The following is a 20,548-nucleotide window of genomic DNA, read 5'->3' as shown; positions in this document are numbered from 1 at the left end:
TTTGGAAAGCAGAAAAGTGCTTTCCCCCCCACACACACACACACACAACAAAGAATCTCACATCCCCAAACTGTAAAATTCCACTGGGAGCATGTTTTATCAACACCAGCCACTCGTCTACTGGACTTCCGACAGAGGATTATGGGGAGCTGCTGGAATGCCATCTCTGCTTCCCAGACCAGCGAGGGGCTTCTACCGTTGCCAAACATGGGGAACAAAGGGATCAGCCCAGATTAGACACCTGCATACCAGACACCAGGGGGTGATGTCCCGTAAGGAAACAGTGGGAGCCGAGCCGTATGGTGCAGGAAGAGCGGAGGGGACTGTATGGTCACAAAAGCTGTGGCCGGTGGGCAGCTCGCTAGCTTGACCGGGATTTGTCAGATCTTTTTGGTCGACACAACTGCCCCGCTGTTGTTTTTTGTCAAAATACTGTTTGTTGAGCACCGTGAGCCTATATCAGAGACAAATATAGACTCAACCTGACAGGACTGATAACATTTACAATCTGCTGTGTGCTGTGATGTTGGCAACACCGCTGAGGCTCACAGATGTCATCTTGCAGGGGGAGCGCTGGGCTGCACGCTGTCTGTCGGTGCCGTGAGCTGGCTGTTTGCCGGCGAGTCATGTGTCACGAGCGGGAGCGGACCCATGTCGCACCGCTAATCAGGACGTGTGATGTAAAATAAATGACACTTTTCTAATGAAAGATTAACCCCTGAAAAGTAAAAAAAATGTATGTAATTGGGCCTCCAGCACATGTTGCGCCCTCAGAGGACCAAGAAACGATCTCATTCCAAACAAGTCCTCTCATGTCATGCCAGAAATCATATAGCACCAGATCCCTGATGTCTCACAAAGCACCATTTACACACACAGATGCACATACACAACAACAGCCACATAAAATATGCTCCTCCACACACACACACACACACACACACACACACATACATACACAAAGAGGCTGTCCAGTGTGTCTCAATCTGGCCAGTGTCAGATAACACGTCTTGTGAATAGTGAGTAAGGTGGCGACGGCTGATAGTGCCGTCAAGACGCAGAAAGAAATGCAACCTGGTCAGTGGTATCCACATCTATCCATAATGTACTATTTCATAGTGGGTTTAGAAAGCACACAAAAGGCTATTCAGCTGCCCCCCCCTCCCCCTCTCCATACACCCTCCACATGCACACAAACTTGGCTTTCCTTTGCAAAGAGGCTCTACAACACTTCAAAGAAACTTTGCCCCCAAACATCACAAAGCAGCATGATACAGCCGGGCTACAGCAGAAATGCTGCTGTAGAAGAAAACTCTGTAGTCTTTGTATAAGGCTTCCTCTGGGAATGCAAGGGGGAGCAAGATTGGGACTGAGACACAGATGTGACAGATGGAGATACTAAAGGAAAGGAGGGGGAAAAAAGTACCGTGCGGGTGAGATGAGAGTAGGAAAGATATGTGACAGTGGAAAACCAAAGAAAAGCTAAGAGAAGTTGTCAGATTTAGAAAGACACACATTGCAGGTGAAAATGAAAAAGATAAAAAAACAGAGATGAGACAGAAAAAAGAGAGAAGGTGGCCAAGAATTATGTGTATCCACGAGAAAGTAGGTCCTACATAATAGTCAGCTTTCATAATGAAGGCAAGAAAACCTATATATACATATGAGGTGAACTTTGGAGGGAAACATAAAGAGAGTCTTTGTGTTGTGGACTGAGATAACATGAGAAACGGGAGACCAGGAACAGATTGTGAGCAGAACAGCTTGAGGTACTTCTGAACGGCCAAGGAAGGATGTCATATAGCTGGAGATGGGGGGAAGGGAGTCTGGGCCGCATGCCGAGGCTGCCTTGTTGGCGCAGCTCCTGACTATGAGGTGCCCGAGCTGGAATGCAGCACCCCTTGTCTCCATCAGCTGATCCTTCAGAGACGCCTTCGCAGAGCTGCAACGGTCAAATGGAAAAGTGCACAACAGAATGGCCGACTGTTGTCCACGGACCTCCCACAGAACAGACTCTCTCAGACTACCAACACCATCACTGGAGCCACAGCATGGCTGGGTGAAATAACTCTGTGTCTGTCATTTGAAAATAAATGTCATTCTAAGCACAGAAGTCTAACTGTATAGATAGAAAACCACCTTCTGAATGATGAAAACACCTTTTTTTTTGTGCGGTATCCTTGAACAGGACACACGGGAGTTCTCATTGTGCGCATTGTCCTCCTGTGCCATGCGTAGGAGAGGAAGCCCCCCTGCCAGGTGGCAGGTTCTGGGCAAAGGCAGGGCACTGGCACCGAGCACTCCAACATGTTCCCAAAACAGGATTAACACAGCCCACTACCCACAGAGGTCCAGCGCTCTTGTTTGCGCTTGATTCTAGCCTAACAGAATAATCATCATCCCTGCATGCCTGGCCAATAAATGTGGAGATTTTTGAAAACCAGAGGGGGAGAAGAATCAGAAAGGGAGACAAAGAGGGAAAGAGAGAGAAAGAAAGAGGGAGAGATACAAAAAAAAATACATTCCAAGGAGAGAGAAAATAGGCCAGCCTGTCGGGCAGCAGCACATCCACATGACTTTGATTTGAGGAATAGACGAGTCCAACTTTGAGCTTTCACGAGGTGCGCTGCATGTGTGTGATCGGCGAGATCTAATCTGCAGTGAAACTCTGAATGACTTGCTTTAAAGTTCAACGACACACCGTCCCCAAAGAAAACAAATCCACACACTCTAGGACTCGTTCGCAAGTTTCCTCATTGAAACAGATTAATTTATGTTGCAAGCACAGATTCTTAAGTAGAAAGTGTTTGATGGCTAATCTAAATACTGTACAAAGAGGTAGATTAACTAAGGAGGAAGGCATATTACTTATTTGCCTTCCAAGAGCAAATGTGTAAACCTACATCAAGAAGTGAATTAATATGGATCAATTCATTGTGATTTAGCAAAACCTTTCCAAAACCTATTAGTTACATACCATTAAAGCAAGCATGCACTCCCGAGGAAGAGACGTGTTCTGAGTCTCTGACAGAGCAAATACTGTAGATCAACAATGTTATCGGATAAACAAGTTGGTAGCCAAAACACTCAGAGGGCTTTCCAGAAACATGTCACAGTACACTGTACTCTGAATCCTCGGGACATGTGAGGATTTGTGCGAGGCAGCCAACTGGCGCTGTGTGTGTCATATATCCGATGTACAGGTATGCAAGTGTAAATATGAAGCCTACACACTGCACTTAAGACACATGCTGCGTTACCTTGCTTTAAATGCTGATCTTCACAGTTAGTTGCGTTGTGCCTCTTTCAGGCACTTATTTGGCTCTGGGTATATCCCAGACACCTGGCCTACATCACCAAGTGTGGTTTATGGAGCATACAAATTCAGTAAATCCGTTCCCTCAACAGAAAGCAGCTGACCCACAGTGGTCAGCTGGGTATGCAATATCATACACTCTAGCACTCATCTACAAGAGGGTTCATCAGTCACAGCGTTAATATTAGTATATACACAAAAATATGCACATTCAGAATCTGTGGGCAGCGAGAGAGGCTGAGCCGTCGGTGGCAGTACGGTTCATCTGATACACACCACGAATGAGTGTTTTTTGACCCATTTTTTCCAAGGGTTCAGGGTTCAAGCTTCACGTTCAATGGAGTTGTGATGGCCTGTAGTAATGGAATTCATATCCAGCAGTTCTTACAGTTGTAGTTGTGATTACACGGTGCTTTGGGGTCTGTGCAGGAACATTCAAAGTAAGTAAGTGCTGGAGGAAAAAAAAAAAAAAAAAAAACACAATCTGAGAATCCACTCCAGGGACTCAACATTGACTGCCAAGGTCACACAATTTAAATACTGCACAGACCAGTGAGCACACGGCACATGTCACATTCTGCAGGCTGTGAACTTAGGTTAAAAGAGATAAAACGTCATGACATCACTGCACGTGACAGAGTTTCAAGGTCGGTCTCTGGAGCAGCCGGATATAATAAAGTAGTTGGGCAGAAAGCAACTTAAACAAACTAAAATCAAAATGAGTTTGGGGTGATTTAGGTGATTCTATGTGTTTTTTTTATTATTATTATTATGAAGATTGAATTGAGTGATGTGATGTCTGTGGTGTACAGCTGGTCCCATTCAGAATTAGCCTTTGATTTTGACAATTTGTCTTCAAATGTCAGCACATGCTGTATTGCTTAAACTGTTTGTCGTTGAGGCTTTTAAGGAAGAGCTTTTACGACAGGGAGAGGAAACCATGGCTGAGAAAACGGGCGCGCCGCTCCGCGCTGAACTTAAGGACTCGGCTGCTGCCGTGGATGAGCTGCAAAATGCCAGTGAAGGCGGCGCTTCATCCAGGGCTCAGTGGAGCACAGCAGCCAGATGATGAAAGGCTTTATTCATACGGAGTGACAACAAATAGATTCCTTTCCAGCTACAGTTCTCTGACGCTCCCCTCCGAGGACAAAGGACAAAACATTTTGAACGCCGTCTTCCCACATGACCCAAACTACCATGTAAAAATGTTGAAAATCTCATGGACAAGGCATGACCATCCGAACAAAAAACTAAAGACAATTTGCATGCTTAAAAGCTTTTATCATGGCTGCTCAGCTCTGGTATCAACTAGGGAGCAAGACATATGCAAGAAGGATTAAATTAGCATATTAATATATTAAAATGCAAGTATGCAAGTGCTTTGGAGGTTTTTTGGGAAGCCATTTTTAATATTCATCAAAATGGCTCACACATATGGTTTACAGTAGCCATTACTTTGTTCATTTCCCGCACTAAAGCATCTCTTCAGTTGATTTCACAGTTTCCAGACCGAGCCATGAGTGTGGCTTTGTTTGATACATGTAGTTATTTCGAGTCCATTCACAAAAGGCCGAAGCAATTTGTTCTTCTTCGAGCAAAGTAAGAGAAGGTTCACAGGTTCAGCGAGACACGGTAGAGTGGAAGAGTTGGAGGGGGCTTAAGAATGCACACTTCAAAAAAAAACAAAAAAAACACAACAACTCTGACTAGACGGCACCATCATCGCAGCAGCGTCAGGGATGAGACAATGGAAGATTCCTGTAGTTCAGTGCTGAGCTGACATGGTAGAGAGTAGATGAGGTGGAAAGAAAGAAAATCCTTGTCCTTTCTACTTTCTTTAATTTGCCCTCTTCGATACCACTCTCATATCTGCATCTGCCAAGGTATGATTACTTTAGCTTAGAATAAACACTATAAAACAGGAAACAGCTAGTCTGCCTCTGTCTGAAGGTGAAAAATCCACCTCTGCAGTTAAGTGCAACTTTTGGTTTTGTACATATTAAACTAATAACATCTAAGTGTTTGTTAGTGACCTTACTGTGAGGGTTGATACCTGTGGGTGGAGCTAGACTAGCTGTTTCCTATCATTGTGCTCGGCTAAACTAACTAACTAGCTGCAGGTCGTGTAAATTTGTTTTCTCTTCTAATTCTAATCAAGACAGGGAATATGTGTACTTTGCAAAATATCGATTTTTTTCTGACATCTTCTCTTTGTCTATTGAAAAAAAAAACACAACAGAAGATCAAATGGTAAAAACACAATTTATGATCTATGATCCTGACGAAGATCCAAACGTTGACCCCTAGCCTACAATAAACATTTGAGGAGCTCCAACAGTGTGTAGACTTCACCCTTTTTTTTTTTTCTTCTAAAACACAATTTAGCCACACCACACAGACAATGACCTCTTTCTACATCTTATCCTATTATGTTGTGTCACCTGTCCTCTTTTTTTTTTTTTTTTATCAGAGCAGCATTGTGTAGTTAGAAGTCGGGTCATGTGCAGATGTAATGGACGGTGATGATGGTTTTGTAAACAGATCCCAAACAAACACGACAGTTTGGCCACCGCCTCACTCACTACCCTTCCCTTCCCTTCCCTTCCCTCCTGATATCCCTCGCATGGGAGTAACAGAACCAATGACAACTGCCTCATCAGCTTCCAACCGTTTCATTAGTGTTTCAATTACCTGGGTGCTGACAGTTCGTGTCCCATCTGTGGCTTCCACCGTCAGGTTGTAATTTGATTTCTGTTCGGCGTCCAGGGGCCGCGCAACAATCAAGGTTCCACTGGCCTTGCCCACGTCGAAGCGGCTGTCATAATTACCACCTGTGGAATTTTTTTTTTTTTTTTCCGGTGGACAAACAACAAGAAAGGATGAGAGATTAGTGACAAATCATCGCTTATGTGCCAAGGTTACACAAACATTAAGTGGGAGGTGGTGAGATGAACACAAATACGTCAATTTCCTGCTGTGCTGATGTAGATGATGATGAACTGACACATTCAGGTTGATGGTTTTAATTATCTGTAAAGGTTTGTTGTTGTTGTTGTGCTAAATAATATCCACACAATAGGTATTATATGTTCTATATACACTGAATAAAATTACTCGCAAATTGTCAAGGCTAACCCTCACAGCAGTGGATATACAGTATAATGGAGCTCTTATTTACACAAAGAGAGGAGAGATTCTACATCAGGGGAACAATATGGCACAACATCAATCCGGCGGCACAACAACAACAACACAATTCAACCACATCCAACAACAGGCAGCACCGACAGACAATGTAGGATGATCTCTTAATGCAGCACAGCCTATTAGGAGATCCCAGCAGCTACCTTCTGCTGTACAGTTGTGGTCACAAGCCATCTGAAGGATGTAAAACATCTCAGTATCCTCTATGCCGTCTTGCAAAAATCCAACCAACCAACCAAGAGAACATTCCAGAGAAAAGAGGAAAGCAGTAGCAGATCACAGGAAAGAAGAGAAGAGAAGAAAAAAAAGAGACGTGTCAGTCAAGACATTGATTAGAGGGAGGATAGGCTGGGAGGAAGGGAGAAGAGGCAGGCATTTTCTGAGAGGAGTCAATTGAAGTCGACTCATGCACATAGTTCTTCACATAAGTAAAACAAACACAGACACACACACACACACACACATTCGAGAGAGGATGAAATAAGTAGCACTTCAAAACATAGAGCTGCGAGGAAAACTTACAAAAAAAAGCTATAATGTGCAGTAACGTTGTTTCTGACCTTCTGATTCATGCTACAATTGTGTTATCTACACCGCTCTACACAGGCAGACAGCAGCAACTGCAGTGACAATGAGACTGTAAAGCAGTGCCTGTGTAAACTGCATAAAACATAGGCTGTGGTGTCTTCATTTTAACTGAGTTCAGGCAAACAAACAATTTGGGGACTTCAAACTGCAGATGCTGCATTCTGCCTTTTCATAATCCTTCAGAGGAAACAGATCTGGTTTTATGTTAAATTCCACTGTTCATAATGACAGTTCAGTGAATAATACATACATAAATAAGATCTCTTAAACACTAAAACATTTAAATATATGATTCTGAGGTATCCTAACCACACGATCAAATCTGGTTTAAAAACTGACATGGCAATTACTGCTGAATTCTTTAGCTGAATCTTTTTTCCCCCCTTTCTTGTTTAGATATAGACACGGGAAGATCTCAGTTCATAAAAATGTGTAGTTTTAAATGATGGATTACAGCTGGGAAAGAGCAGGGAGTAAATTTAGTTTTAGCTTGAGTTAAAGCTAGCTGTGGCTATCTTTCATTATAGCTTACACTTGCCATATCTTTTTTTCTCTCTCTCTGCTGGGACTTTAGAGGCTGTTTTTACAAAGTTATACACTTGTCTGGGCATATTTCTGCATGGTTAAACAAATTATGACAAAACATGAAATTACTGCATTTTAGCTTTAGAAGCAAATTTAACAGGAAGTCTAATCTGACACCTCAGTGTTCTGACTTTAACTCTTAATATGCAATAAAACATAAGACATCTGTCTTTTATATTATTGCTTTTATAAATTACTGTTTTTAATTGTCATATCATCCAGCCATTTCACACACAAATACTATGTTAGTCCTGATGTGTGAGAGAGCTCGAATCTACAAAGCATTTCTATGAGACAGAGCATTTCTACCGTATGCATGCACACACACACACACACTCACACACACACACAGATAGGGGCAGAGGCTGGTGAACAAGGCAGTACCTGTGATTTCAAACCACACAGGAACATCAGAGGACTCGGTGGCGACGACGCCCACCATGTGCGCCACGGGGTCGCTTTCCATCACAGAAAATGTGAAGGGGGTCTCCTCGAAAAGCAGGGGCGCTGCATCAGCTGGCACTACCGGCTTTGGAATCCACTCAATGTGTAAACGACAAGTGGAGGATTTCTGAGGGCGTCCATTGTCGACGGCTTTAATCTGAGAGAGGCAGAGAGTGAGAGGATGTGTTACACGGTGTTACGCAACATTTTTAACATTACTCAGATCCTCTACCTGAATCTGTTCACAGGTACATAAACAAGGTTTGTGTCATGTTCGCTTGATGATACAAATACTACAACAAGAACACGTCGTAGGTATCATAAAACACTTTCAATGTCAAACACCGTGTGCATGAACAGAACTGTCAAATCTACAGAATGGGTTGTGTTTCAATTGTGGAAGCATTTCCGGACCGTCCACATGGGAACAAAAACCTTGTATTCGGAATAACAAAACATCTTTTGTGCAGAGTCCTTTTGTGATTCCACCTTTTGTCAGAACTTCAATGATTGTAAACTGTGGTGAGCAGCAGTGTCGTCTTGCAGCAAGAGACACAACCTTTATGGATCAGGATAAAAATCACTTCAGGTCTCACCGCTAAGTGTATCTCTGCGGTTTTGACAGCCGGCTGAGAAAAAATAATATGAAAGTAAACTCTTGCTGTTTTGCCTCACAGGTAAAACGACTGACAGATAACATAATGATCATTTTCACCTGTATAAACATGGCGTACTTTCTAAAAACTATTAAATAGGTGAATTCTGTGACAAAGTCGGCCAAAGTCGGCTCTTACAAAAAACAAAAAAACAAACAAACAAGACATTTGTAACCTAACGTGGTATGGTGCTGGCTGGTGAGCATGCTATCTAAAATTTTAAGTAGATGTTTTTGAAAGTCATTTTCTTCCAGACTTGTGGTCCAAATTGCCGTGCGTAGACCAATTAGCTGTTGGTCTCTCTTTTACTGCATTTTAAACACAAGATCTGAGAAAAAGAGCGAGACACAAAGGAGGCTAGAAAACATGAAAGGATGAGGCTGGACAATAAACAAACACCTGTTTTTAACTGCTCACCGACACACAGGCTGAATCAGACTCACAGGATGAACGCTTGGGATTCAATACTTACTGTAAGAATGTCGTATTCTCCAGCAGAGGAGAACTTCTTGGACGAAACCAGGCCGGTCTTGGGCTCGATAAAGAATTTGCCGTGTTCGTCTCCCTCCTCGATGCTGTAGGAGATTTCAGCGTTCGGCCCGTCGTCGCGGTCCGACGCAATGACGCGATACACCGGGTCTCTCTTGGTGGCTCTCTCTCGCTCCGGCCTCTCTCGTTCAGGGAGCTGGATCTTGTAGATCTTCTCCAGGAACAACGGCCTGTTGTCGTTCTCGTCGAGGACTTGGACGATGACGCGGACGGTGGTGGATTTAGCCGGAACGCCATGGTCGGTGATGGTGATCTGGGAGGAATAGACAAGAGAGATTTAACACCAAGACACAGTGTATAGACACAAGGCAAACAACAGGTATCACAACAGAGAATATATAGGATTTTCACAGTCGATCCTTTCTCCATGACTCACAATGCAGCGACTGCTGTAATTCAGACACAGTTGCAGATGAGACTCGAAGCCTTCCAATAGTTCCAGTCTTGTGGAACAGGAGGCAGCGAATAATGTCAGCGACATCACCGAACGTTACACAAAACTATCGTGGGAATTTGTCAAGATCAAGACAGTCAGTTATGTATTCATCATTCCAAAGCCATTCCAAAATTAATCAAAGACAAGATGAAAAGGGGAAGCGCGCTTTCCCCCTTAAACACGCTTTCATTCCACTTCTTTCTCAGCAAGTTAACTGGCAGTGAAAATTAAAAAGGCAAGGCTTCTGAGAGTTGCTGTCAGATGGTCTTTTCTAATGCACATTCTTTACTTAACAAAAACAAATACACATTGCTTACAGGCTGCTATACTCCGCTCCACTGCTGCAGACTAGTTATTGTCTTTGTGTTTTTTTAACCTAAAAATCTACTCTCTACAGAATGATGAATTCTGACAAAAAAAAAAAAAACATCTTGATGTTGTAAAAAGAGATTTCTCTTTTTTCTGCACTGCAAATATAACTCTGTGAGACTTATGAGGCAGATTCTCTAGCAGAAGTTTAAATTGGATTGTATGTACAGTGTTTTCAGCCCAGCTAAAGAATGTATGCACAACTTTTAACTGCAGTGGTTTTCAGTCCCTTGGTTCAAAGCATTTGGATGAAGCCCCTTTTGTGTAGTTGGATGTAAGCAGAAGCACAACACTGTGGGGACTCACAGACTCTTGGGCTCCAAATTTAATCTTGTAATAATGATTTAATAATCTTATTTTATGAATCTTTGAATGTCAGTGCTCTGATTGTAGATAATAAGTGGACCCCGTGGCGGCCCTGAGGAGTTACAGGTTATAGCGTGCTGCAGCGTCTTCAGGTAAACAGGATTTTCTTCGTCTGAAACTTTCCTAATCTGAAATAACGTTTAATCTGTTTCCCTGTCATCATGATAACAGTGGACTGTACGGCTGCTACATGAACAACACACTAGAGCTAATTATTTTTAATTAGCTGCACCTCAACATACTGCACTGACTCTGCTGCTGTGTGTCAAAATGGCAAAAATGACTTTACAGTGCTAATAAACATTAAGACAAAGCGCCCCCGGCTAAAGACTTTTTTTAAAACCCCAGAAGTATAAAAAAAAAAGACCCAGAAGGAAAGTGTTGCACGACTGCATCATTAATGGAGCCTTAATTTAAGTCTTGACATCAAATATTACTTGTGGCACGTGACGCTTTGTAATGTGTGCCATGTTTTAACACTCTCCGTTGTGTCTCTCAGACATTTGAGCGTACAGTTTAATCAAAAGCCAAAGAGCCACACACTGACCTAAACAAACCCAGTTTTCATATAGTCCCCCCAAAGGATGGGCTGAAAGGTTGTGCGTCTGAGCGCTGGCAGAGATGTGAACATTTCTAGCAGCAAAAAAAAAAAAAAAAAACCTCCAGAAGGGCAGGACAAATGTCACAGTCATTTAAAACCATCTGCTAAGTGCTTCACTAAAACAGTCAGGAGTCCGGGGCCAGGCACACACCATTTGGTACCATAGTTTCGGTTTCTAAAATAATGTGTTTTTGTTTTTCTCAGTGTCTGCAGCTGTCCGCAGTATTCACATGAGCAGAATTAATTAAATGGGATGACGGGAAACCTGTGTGTGAATGTCTCTCTCAGGGAGGATGTTGGTGCCCATCCTGTGCTTTGTAATCAACGTTTCCACTGTTTTAATGAGCTTTTTGGCCTCGTATGTGTCAGTATAGAGTCTGATATCACAGGAACGCTCTCAATGTGAGGAGGCATATAACGGAAATCATTTCTAAAAACATTAAAAAAAATAAAATAAATAAAAACCACACATGAGACCATGCCCCAGCACAGTTTCTGAGCACTGTGTGTGTGCAAGTGTGAAGATGCACGGCGCAGCTACGCAGCTATCCATCGCCACGTGCCGCTTCTTGGAACATTTTCATCAAAAGCCTTTGTCTGATAATTAGGCAAACCACACAAAAGGCAGAGAAGCTACACCAGAGGGAGTGTGTCTCTTTGCATCAGTACAGCACTGCTGTGAGGCTGCAAACTGAGACAGTGAGACGACCCATTACGCTCTAATTCGCCACTGCAAAACTTTGGAGCTTTATCTGCGAGTACTGTGGTTATAATACATCCACGGTTAGGTTCAAATAACCTGAGAATCAGGACTCACTGTGAATGATTTTAAGTTGATTACTATATAAAGTGAAATTATCATAGTGTTTTATTATACTTTGCCATAATACTGGGGGAGGGGATTTAGCTCAAGCTCCATACCAGCTGTTACATCTACTATAGCACAACTTGCTCTTTTTTCTATCCCCATCAAACATGCACTGCAGAGGAGGGAGCAGCGCCTGCTGTAATAACTATTAAATTGTGTTTCAAAAGCTGTTGTTGTTCTGTTTTAAAGTGTCATCAGCCTGATTTACTCAGTCCTCACCGCTGTTCAGATGTAATGGAAACTGCAACAGGAATGCCTAAAGGGGAATTTCAGTCCCTACCGTTGTTTACCTCCTGCCGCGACTCCCTTTGGCTTTATAGAGCAACTACTCAAAAGACGTCCCACTGAGCTCGGAAAACTTTTGATTCTGATTTTCACAGTTTTTTGTCAACACATTTACATGTTTACTGATTACCGGTAATCGGAAAAAATTTGACTCCGTCGGATCTAATATCCTCCTCAAATAGGCCAGCCGAGCCGAGCAGCCTGTGCGGGGTGTGCACCCTTGCGTCCTGCCAGCTGCATGCTGAGATCGGCTCCAGACAACAGATGTGAACAGCCCATTCACCTCTGCTTTTCCATTATAGTGTGTTCCCTACAGTCCCAGGCCTAAATCCACAGCATGTCCTGGCATGTCCCACTTTTGCTATTTACCCACCCACCCCCCTCCTCCTTCCTGGGATGGAGGCCTCTCATCCTGCCGCTAGAGCCCACACAGACCATCAAGAGCAGCTTTGCTTTTTCTCAAATTCCCCCACTGCCTTTCTGCCTTTAGCTCTCTCTGTCTCTCTCTCTTTCTCTCTTGCGCCCACAGGCACACGGCAGCTACCAACCCCCATCTGTCTCATCATAAAAGCTGAAGCCCCCCTGTGCTCCCTCCACCTTCTCTTGGCATTTGGTGCAAACAATGCTGACACAGCCCCCACCCTAATTGCTCCACATGTTCCACATGGCCCCACATGTTTCTTCTACAACAAGCTCGTACAAAAAACTTCAGCACGAGCTAAGACTTTTGAATTTGATTTGCACACAGTCCACACACACATGGTATGTGCGCACACGTGTATTCTCCTTAAGTCTTGATTAACCCTTCATTAACTGCCCTACAGACACGCTAAGGTGTTTGTGAGAGTGTGTGCATGTGAGTGGGAGGGGGTTGCAGGGTTTAGGGCTCTGTGCTCCTCAATGAACGTATAGGCCAATAAATTGCTTCCTGCTGGATACGCAATCACCAGTGACCAACACACAAAAACTTCTGAAGTTACCATGGTTACACACTCAGCCACTTTCTACCTATTTAGGTCAAATGTTACTTGCTTTAAAAATGATCCACCCAACACATATTTCCAAATAAGTATGTGCAAGCGAAACTTTTAATTAGTTATTTTCCTAGAAAATTGCAGCTCTTTGTGCACTGGAATTACAGTATCTGATTAGTCATTGTGAGCTTTGGTAATAAACATTACAAAGAAAAGCCAGAATATTAGCATGGAGGGGGTAGGGGTGTTGAATCTGGCGTAGCATTAAAGTGTGAGAGTTGGAGCCGAGTGTTTAATGTGGTTATTAAATGTCTGTCTGGAGGCGTTTTGTCAAATGAGACAAATGAACAACATTCATGAACTCGGCTAAGGCGGGATGTGCTTTCTTCTTCTTCTTCGTCTTCTTTTAAAGACAAAGACTTTACATCAGACACTAATTCCAACCCAGTAATTCAACAGCTTTCAACCACATGTTGGAAACGGCACACTCTACCTCTACAGCAAACCACTGAAGAGACAAGCTCTGGGTTTGTATGGGAACCTCTTTCTGACCCCGATGTCCATCATCCCCACTCATTCAAAAGGCAAAGAATTCAGGATTCAATTGTAATTTCTTTTTTTTCATACAAATTTATTTTTCGAATATAATATCATCTTAAATCCACCCTCCAAAAAAGTATTCTCTTATCCCACACTTTGGTCCCAATGGTTCACACTGAGTCCTCTAATGAAATTAGCGCAGTGCAATCTACAATCAGAGTATGAAATACAACACTGCTCTGGCACCAGATGCACAAGCATTAAGCGTCGCCCAGTGATCACCGAAATGTGTAACTTCTAACAATAATTAAAAGGCGTCCAATCTGCTCCCTGTCAGCACCGGAAACACAATTAAAACGCCGATTATCAAGCTCGAGTTGCGTGGTGGGAGGGAGAGGGAGGGAAGCATCGGGAGAGAACAGAGCGGAGCTCAATTAAAACCCACAAGTTTAGACATTGGCCTGTTGGTTTGACAGCAGCTTCCTGTCCCAGCTTGCTCCATCCACGGGACGGAACAGTGGGAAAGAACAAAGGAACAGTCACCGGGATCTCCCACGCGCCTCCCACTTCTCCCTCCTACCCCATGCGGAAATCAGTACAAGGAGAAATTATTCCAAAAAGGATGCTTCTTGCATATACAAAAAGACCCTTTTTCTTTTTTTTCCAACTTGGCAACACGTGGCACTCGGCCAAATTTTGTGGAAACACTTGAAAGTTGAAAGAAAAACAGAAAGTCTCCCTCTTGAACTGTCGGACTAGACAAGTTGACCTTGAGGTTTCTGATTCTCATTTTAACATGAATAAAGGCTCACACTGACCAGAGTTTATTTTTTCTTCCATGGACTTGAAAATCTGACAGAATAAATGGCTCACCTCAAGAATGTGCTCATCTTGCTGCTCTCTGTCCAGTTTCCTTGAAGTCGTGGTCACCAGACCTATTGGAGACAAAAAATAAGAACAAAATCAACATAACAAATACATAAAATGAATGAATCATTCAAAGCATTGATATAGAATTACCTTGCAACCAAGTGAGCTCAATTTTGCATTGCTTTATCATAAACCATGTGGATCAAAGTATATAAATATAAACAGGTCAAGATAAAAAATACTGTATGCATATGTCAACCAATTAGCAGAAAGAAATTGCAGAAGAGAAACGTCAAACATATGTCTTAGGTAGATTAGAAAGAATTTCTCCACCGCACACTTCGATGATCAAAAGCAGATTTTATAAGTGCACAAATCTCCTCATTAGAAATGTTTATTCATGTTGCGTTATCTCTATTGAATTTTTTAAACTCTCAATTGTTGATATCAGCACTGGCCTGGGAAAACTGCTATTGTTTTGACAAACTAAATCATGAGGTCAGTTGTCCTTTTTTTTCTCTGCTGCTTATCTCATCAGCCACCCGTGAGTTAAGAGTCTCCATCTGGAGAAGTGCGATCCCTGTAGGTCTTCTCCTTGTTTTTGGCCAAACCAGTTGCCAGTCAGACCACCACGGTGCCTTAAATATGTGAAATATCACAAAGGTCTGCAAATCCAGCCCAAACAGCAGCCTAGCCTTGACACCCTGCTTTTAGTTCTTCCACAAGCTGAGTAAATAAACAGGCAGTCAGACGTCGCCCCAAGTCCTGAGTACTTTTTCAAACAGAGAGAAGGAAACTTCAGAAAAGATTCCCGCTGCTAGTCAAAGTATTTCAAGGGTCTTTTTGAACTCCATTGTTCATTTAAAGCAGCAGGATTGATGTCGTGTGATACATCAGTCATACATAGGGGACTTTGTTGAGCCAGGCTTTGAAAAAAAGAAGTAAAAATAAAATATGCCTGAGTTCCTTTGCTAATTCCATTTTGAATCAAATTCACAAACAAGGGGGAAGAAAGGAGAAGAAAACGAGGGACGGATAGTGTAATTGCAACTTTGCAGAGACACCGAGTGTAGACGTGCCAGGACTTCAACCGCACCAGAGCTGTCTGCTTGCCACACTGCTCCTGATTAGCATAAAGCAAAGGATTTCCGAAACCCAAACCCATCAATGGCACATACGCCTGCTACGAGAATAGCAGGCCACAACTTACAGGTCCTGAAATAGCCCTCCCTCCCTCTGCACTGCTGCAGTTGTTGAGGCATATGAGCGAGGTGCTTCCAGCTCCCCCCTTCTTTCATATCACCTTCTTCTTCGGCTTTATTTAATCTTCAGAGTGAGCTGAAGGGATAAGGGTCTGCTGATATTCCATGAGGAAAAATAAAGAGCAGCACGCATTTGATGTAGACATGACCGCTGTATTTGCTGATACTGATGGGCACCAACTTGAATATTAATTCCACACAAAGAAAAATTGAGTTGACGAACCTAAAGTAGCCCAAAGAGAAAAACAGCTTGTGTCTCTCTTAACTGGTCCTGTTACAAACACCTCCTCAACAACTAACACGAGTAAATTAATACGACCTGCAGGAATTCCTCTTTGCCATGTTGCGTGACGTCTGGGTTAAAAAAAAAAAAAAAAGTTAGCGAGGGATCAGCGTGGGTTACATGAAGGGAGCGAGCTGCTGAATATTACCATCAAAGCTAATAGTTCTGCTGTGTCACATCAAAACAGTCCGCAGTGACTAATTATTCATGTGCTTTAGCAAGACCGGGGCTGATGGATGATGATGTTTTTTAAGCTCCCCCGTGTGCCATGTTAGGTAACTCTTTCTCTCCGAGCGTGTATTATAGAGCAGAATACAGATGGCGATATTAACCGCCGCCGAGCCGAGGCCTTCTCATTTACAATTCCTCTGCTAATCAGCCGCCTAATCAAAACTTGGCCGGGTATCATAACATATACAAGTGTGTTCAACGTAAACAGTAATCTGTAATGGCAGCAGACGGGGACATTAGCAAAAACCGACGGAAACCACAAAACGACTGGCCTTCATCCCGAGCGCGCTCTGCAAAAAAAAACAAAATTGAATTCTAGCTCTGCCTTGTAGGGGAGGTCCCTCTTCACTAACATGATTTACACCTCAATGCAGCAACAGTGGCTAAGGGGGAGGATGAGTTAATGACTGACGGAGCATTACTGTTTGCCTTTTGCTTCTGGGTACACACACTTGTTCAATAATCACATTTTGGTTCTGGTGTAATCTCTCTCTCATTCCCTCCCTCTCTCCCTCCCTCTCTCGCCATTTCTCCACTTGACACACAAATTAGCACCATCACCTCCAGTCATAAATAGGGATGGGAATTGCGTTCAGAAAATGAGCCAGCTATGGCTATAACTGAAAAAAAAAATGAAATGAAAAAAAGTTATTTGGTTCTTATTTCATTGTGGTTACCTGCTGGAATGAAAATGGTGACAGCTAAATCTCTCAGCAAACCCCCCTGGTAGAGAGCACACTCAGATTTCAGGAACTATACCCTGGTGAAATGACATTGTCCAGAGCAACACAATCAGGAAGGTGTTTGGTGAGAACTCCTTAAAGATACAGTTGTGCCTCTGGCAACAACAGGGTGCCGACCTTCTCGCAGCAGGGTGGCAAAGACTCCTGCCCACGTGTGTTTTCCGAATACACATCTCAAATGCAGCAGGCATCCCTGTCATATAATGTGCAACCACTTCAAGTCCCCCAGTTTGTCTCAGGTTCCTGTTTATAACCACATACAGTGTGTGCCGAGTAGTTTAGGAAGTTATTTTCTCAATTAATTGATGAATTGTATGGTCTAAGAGCTTTAAAAGGTCTATCATTGTTGTATTCAAAGATGGTGTGATGTCTTCAAGAACAATAAAATGTCCAAAACCCAAAGATATTCAACTTTATATCACATAAGATGAAGAAAAATACATCTTCATATTGGAGAAGCTGGAGCTTGGGGTTGTTTTGTATTCATCTGCGATTTCAATTACTTAAAAAAAAAAAAGAATCAGCTGTCAAAGTAGTTTGCGATTAAACAGATCAATTCTATCACTTATTATTTCTGTCCTATAATTGTCAGCAAAGCGGTTTCGGGGCATGGCCTCATGGTGAAATGGTTTGAACCACGGGCTCAGTTTCAGTGTTTCTTTCAACATTCTTAAAGTTTAAGCGTTTCAGTGTTTTGATGAAGCACGAAACCTAAAGAGGTATAAGATGAAAAACATTTGAAAATGCAAAAAAGAAAGTGTTGCATCTGCATCTGTGGACGATTAAAAGTTATTTCGATGCATGTGGTGTTGTGGATTAAACTGCTTTTGTTTGCTTCTGTTCCATTTCTGTCCGACGCGCTACCAGCTCACTGCCAGATCTCTAACCACGGGCCTTGCCTCCCACTCTAATGTCCCAGCACTGATATTACTTTCAGAAAAGCTAAAAAAGAAAAAGAAAAAAAAAAAGCCAAAACCTAAACATGCAAGAAAAAAAAATCTATTTAAACTCACCCTACAAGGCTGCATGCTCACCAGGAACCATATTTTTTTATGTAAGACTCTGCTGGCATTAGTGTTCCAGTCAATGAAGGTGCATACCTCACCATCGCTACCTAAACGTTAAGGAACTGTAAAATGATTGGTTGGTAAGCCAGAGCTCACCAAAGAAGTCTGCACTTCCAAACCACAGTTTTCGTCACAACACACACACATATACGCACACACACACACACACACACACACACAAAAGCCATCCTCAGGCGTGGGCTGAGCTGGGCCGACAGTAATTATAGCCATGCTGTTTTGAGAGGGGGAGAAAAACAACAGCAAAGCAGCAGCGGCACTCTCAACCATGTCCTTGAGTCCTACAGCCACTGCTCCAAAATGGAGGCCTGGAGGGAGCCCGAGGAGTCTAGGACATTGTTGGGCTTGTTCATACCCAGGCATTAATGCTGTGATTAGCAGTCTTGAGAGGGGGCACGCATATTTCTGCAACACACATTTAGCTGCGACTCCAGACAATCGGGTCATGTTATGCGCTGGGTGTCTGCAGCGGTTTTGACTCGCTGTGCAGTTTTTGAAATTACTGAGTTCCAACAGTGAGCCATGACACTTCATTATATCAGCACTTTAGATGAATGAGGAAAGTAAGGAAAGTTTTCATACCAAAACAACCACAGGGATATTCTCAGCTTGATTATGATCTAAGTGTCTTCCTCACAAGCAGTGCGAACAGTGCTTGTTTTCTCTGCTCATGGTGCCATCGATACTGTCGAAAGCAAACTGTGGGGCATCAAAATCCAAGAGGGTGACCGTGGGAGTTTAAGAAGGGATTCTTACATTCAAGTAGCTGTTTGTGCCTTCTTTATGAAATGCTGCTGAACATCAACTTCTGACCGCTCTCTTTTACCGAGAGGGAAAGCAGTGCCTGGCATACCATTTAAAAAAAGATTGTCTAGTCCAAGGAGTAACCTGTCCTGTCATCCAAACAAACAAGTAGAATTTGATAAATGCAACAAAGAGAGGCCACATTAGCTAATGCAAACACATTCATATATACTTTGTTAAAATGAGTGAAGAGGCATTTAGGAGGAGGGGGCTGTTTACATTAGGATCGAGATATCTCAGCACCTCGCAGCTGCGAGGTTTATTTGTAATCTGCAAAGACAAACATGTCATGGAAGAGTTGGGGCTATAGGGGATTCCGCTTCCCGAGTGCTCGTGAAAGTGAATGTTATGTGGTGTTGTGTAAATGGATGGGATGTTTGGAAACCGTGGAGCAGCTGAGGCACCACGGTGCCCACTGGTAGCTTTGACCTCTGTAAATTGTGTTAAGTACACATACAATCTGGGAGGTATTCAAGACACGGCATTACAGAAATATTACAGATGTTGATGTTGCTGATGGATGATTTGGTTCTCATATACACTGCGGGTATTTCTTATGATGTGGTTGCATGAGAAAAGAGTCGGATTTAATGATTTTCTAGTCTAACGCGTGGAATTGGGCAGATTTCACACTCATTATTTGGCAACTGTCACATTCATGGACATGTAAAATCAGATAAGTCCCGTTGTAAGTGCCTTGTCTTCAGGATAAATCTGAGAGGGCCAATTAGACTGTTCGCCCTCTGCCAGCGACTGTAAAAATAATTCTGGATCACGACTGGTGAGGTCCTTCAGCAGAGTCTGTCAGAATGTAGTTTTCTGACAGACTTAGTGGACGGGGATTGTGCCTGGTGGTGACACCGGCATTTAAAATGGTGAATACATTTTGTGGCAAAAATCAATTTATCACAGTTGTGATGACAGGAGGACTCACTCGCCGAGACACTCTTCGCTTAATGAAATGATGGTACAACCTCAAAATGTTAGGAAGGGGTAAGTGGTACAGAAAATAGAAAGAAATATGGAGCTGTTGTGACCAAGTGACAGCAGCGTGCCACTGCCTGGCTGTTAGCAGTTAGTTTGACGCTTATTATAAACTTTTTACAGCAGTTTACCATCTGGCCCTGGGCACACTTAGGGCACACATGGATGAATTGCACTGCGCTCACATTAAATGCAATAATTGTATATATTTTTTAAAAAAAGCAACTGAAGTCTAAAACACCTCCTCCCATGCCTACTTAAACTGTATTCCATTAAATACAAATACATCGAAATGTATTTGCTTCCTTCAAATTTGTACACAAGTCTACCAATTGTAGCATCGCACTGTTGGTTTTCTTTCCCCATTGCACTTTCACACCTTCCACATCAGCGGTGCTTGCTTGTGTGGTTCACTTGAGTAGGAGCGAACGCCCTAATCGCATTCGGATGTGCACCAACAAGCACAGCCTGGTCCATTAAACAGAGGTGTCTCGGAGCATTGCCA

General features: G+C 42.9%; 1 protein-coding gene across 4 annotated transcripts in view; it reads right to left on the bottom strand.

Annotated features, from left to right (window-relative positions):
• Positions 1–20,548, bottom strand: part of fat1a (FAT atypical cadherin 1a) — a 140,595-nt gene that overhangs the window by 31,848 nt on the left and 88,199 nt on the right. For all 4 annotated transcript variants that reach the window (XM_083980590.1, XM_083980591.1, XM_083980589.1 and 1 more), the window contains 4 exons: positions 14,655–14,716; positions 9,266–9,595; positions 8,078–8,294; positions 6,008–6,147 (listed from right to left, as the gene is read on the bottom strand). In XM_083980590.1, coding sequence (XP_083836716.1) covers positions 6,008–6,147; positions 8,078–8,294; positions 9,266–9,595; positions 14,655–14,716 — 749 coding nt within the window. The remainder of the gene's footprint in view (positions 1–6,007; positions 6,148–8,077; positions 8,295–9,265; positions 9,596–14,654; positions 14,717–20,548) is intronic.

The sequence above is a fragment of the Trachurus trachurus genome (assembly GCF_905171665.1).
Source record: "Trachurus trachurus genome assembly, chromosome: 1".
Classification (NCBI taxonomy): Eukaryota; Metazoa; Chordata; class Actinopteri; order Carangiformes; family Carangidae; genus Trachurus; species Trachurus trachurus.
Note: the sequence above shows the minus strand (reverse complement) of the source record. Positions and strands in the feature narration are given on the sequence as shown.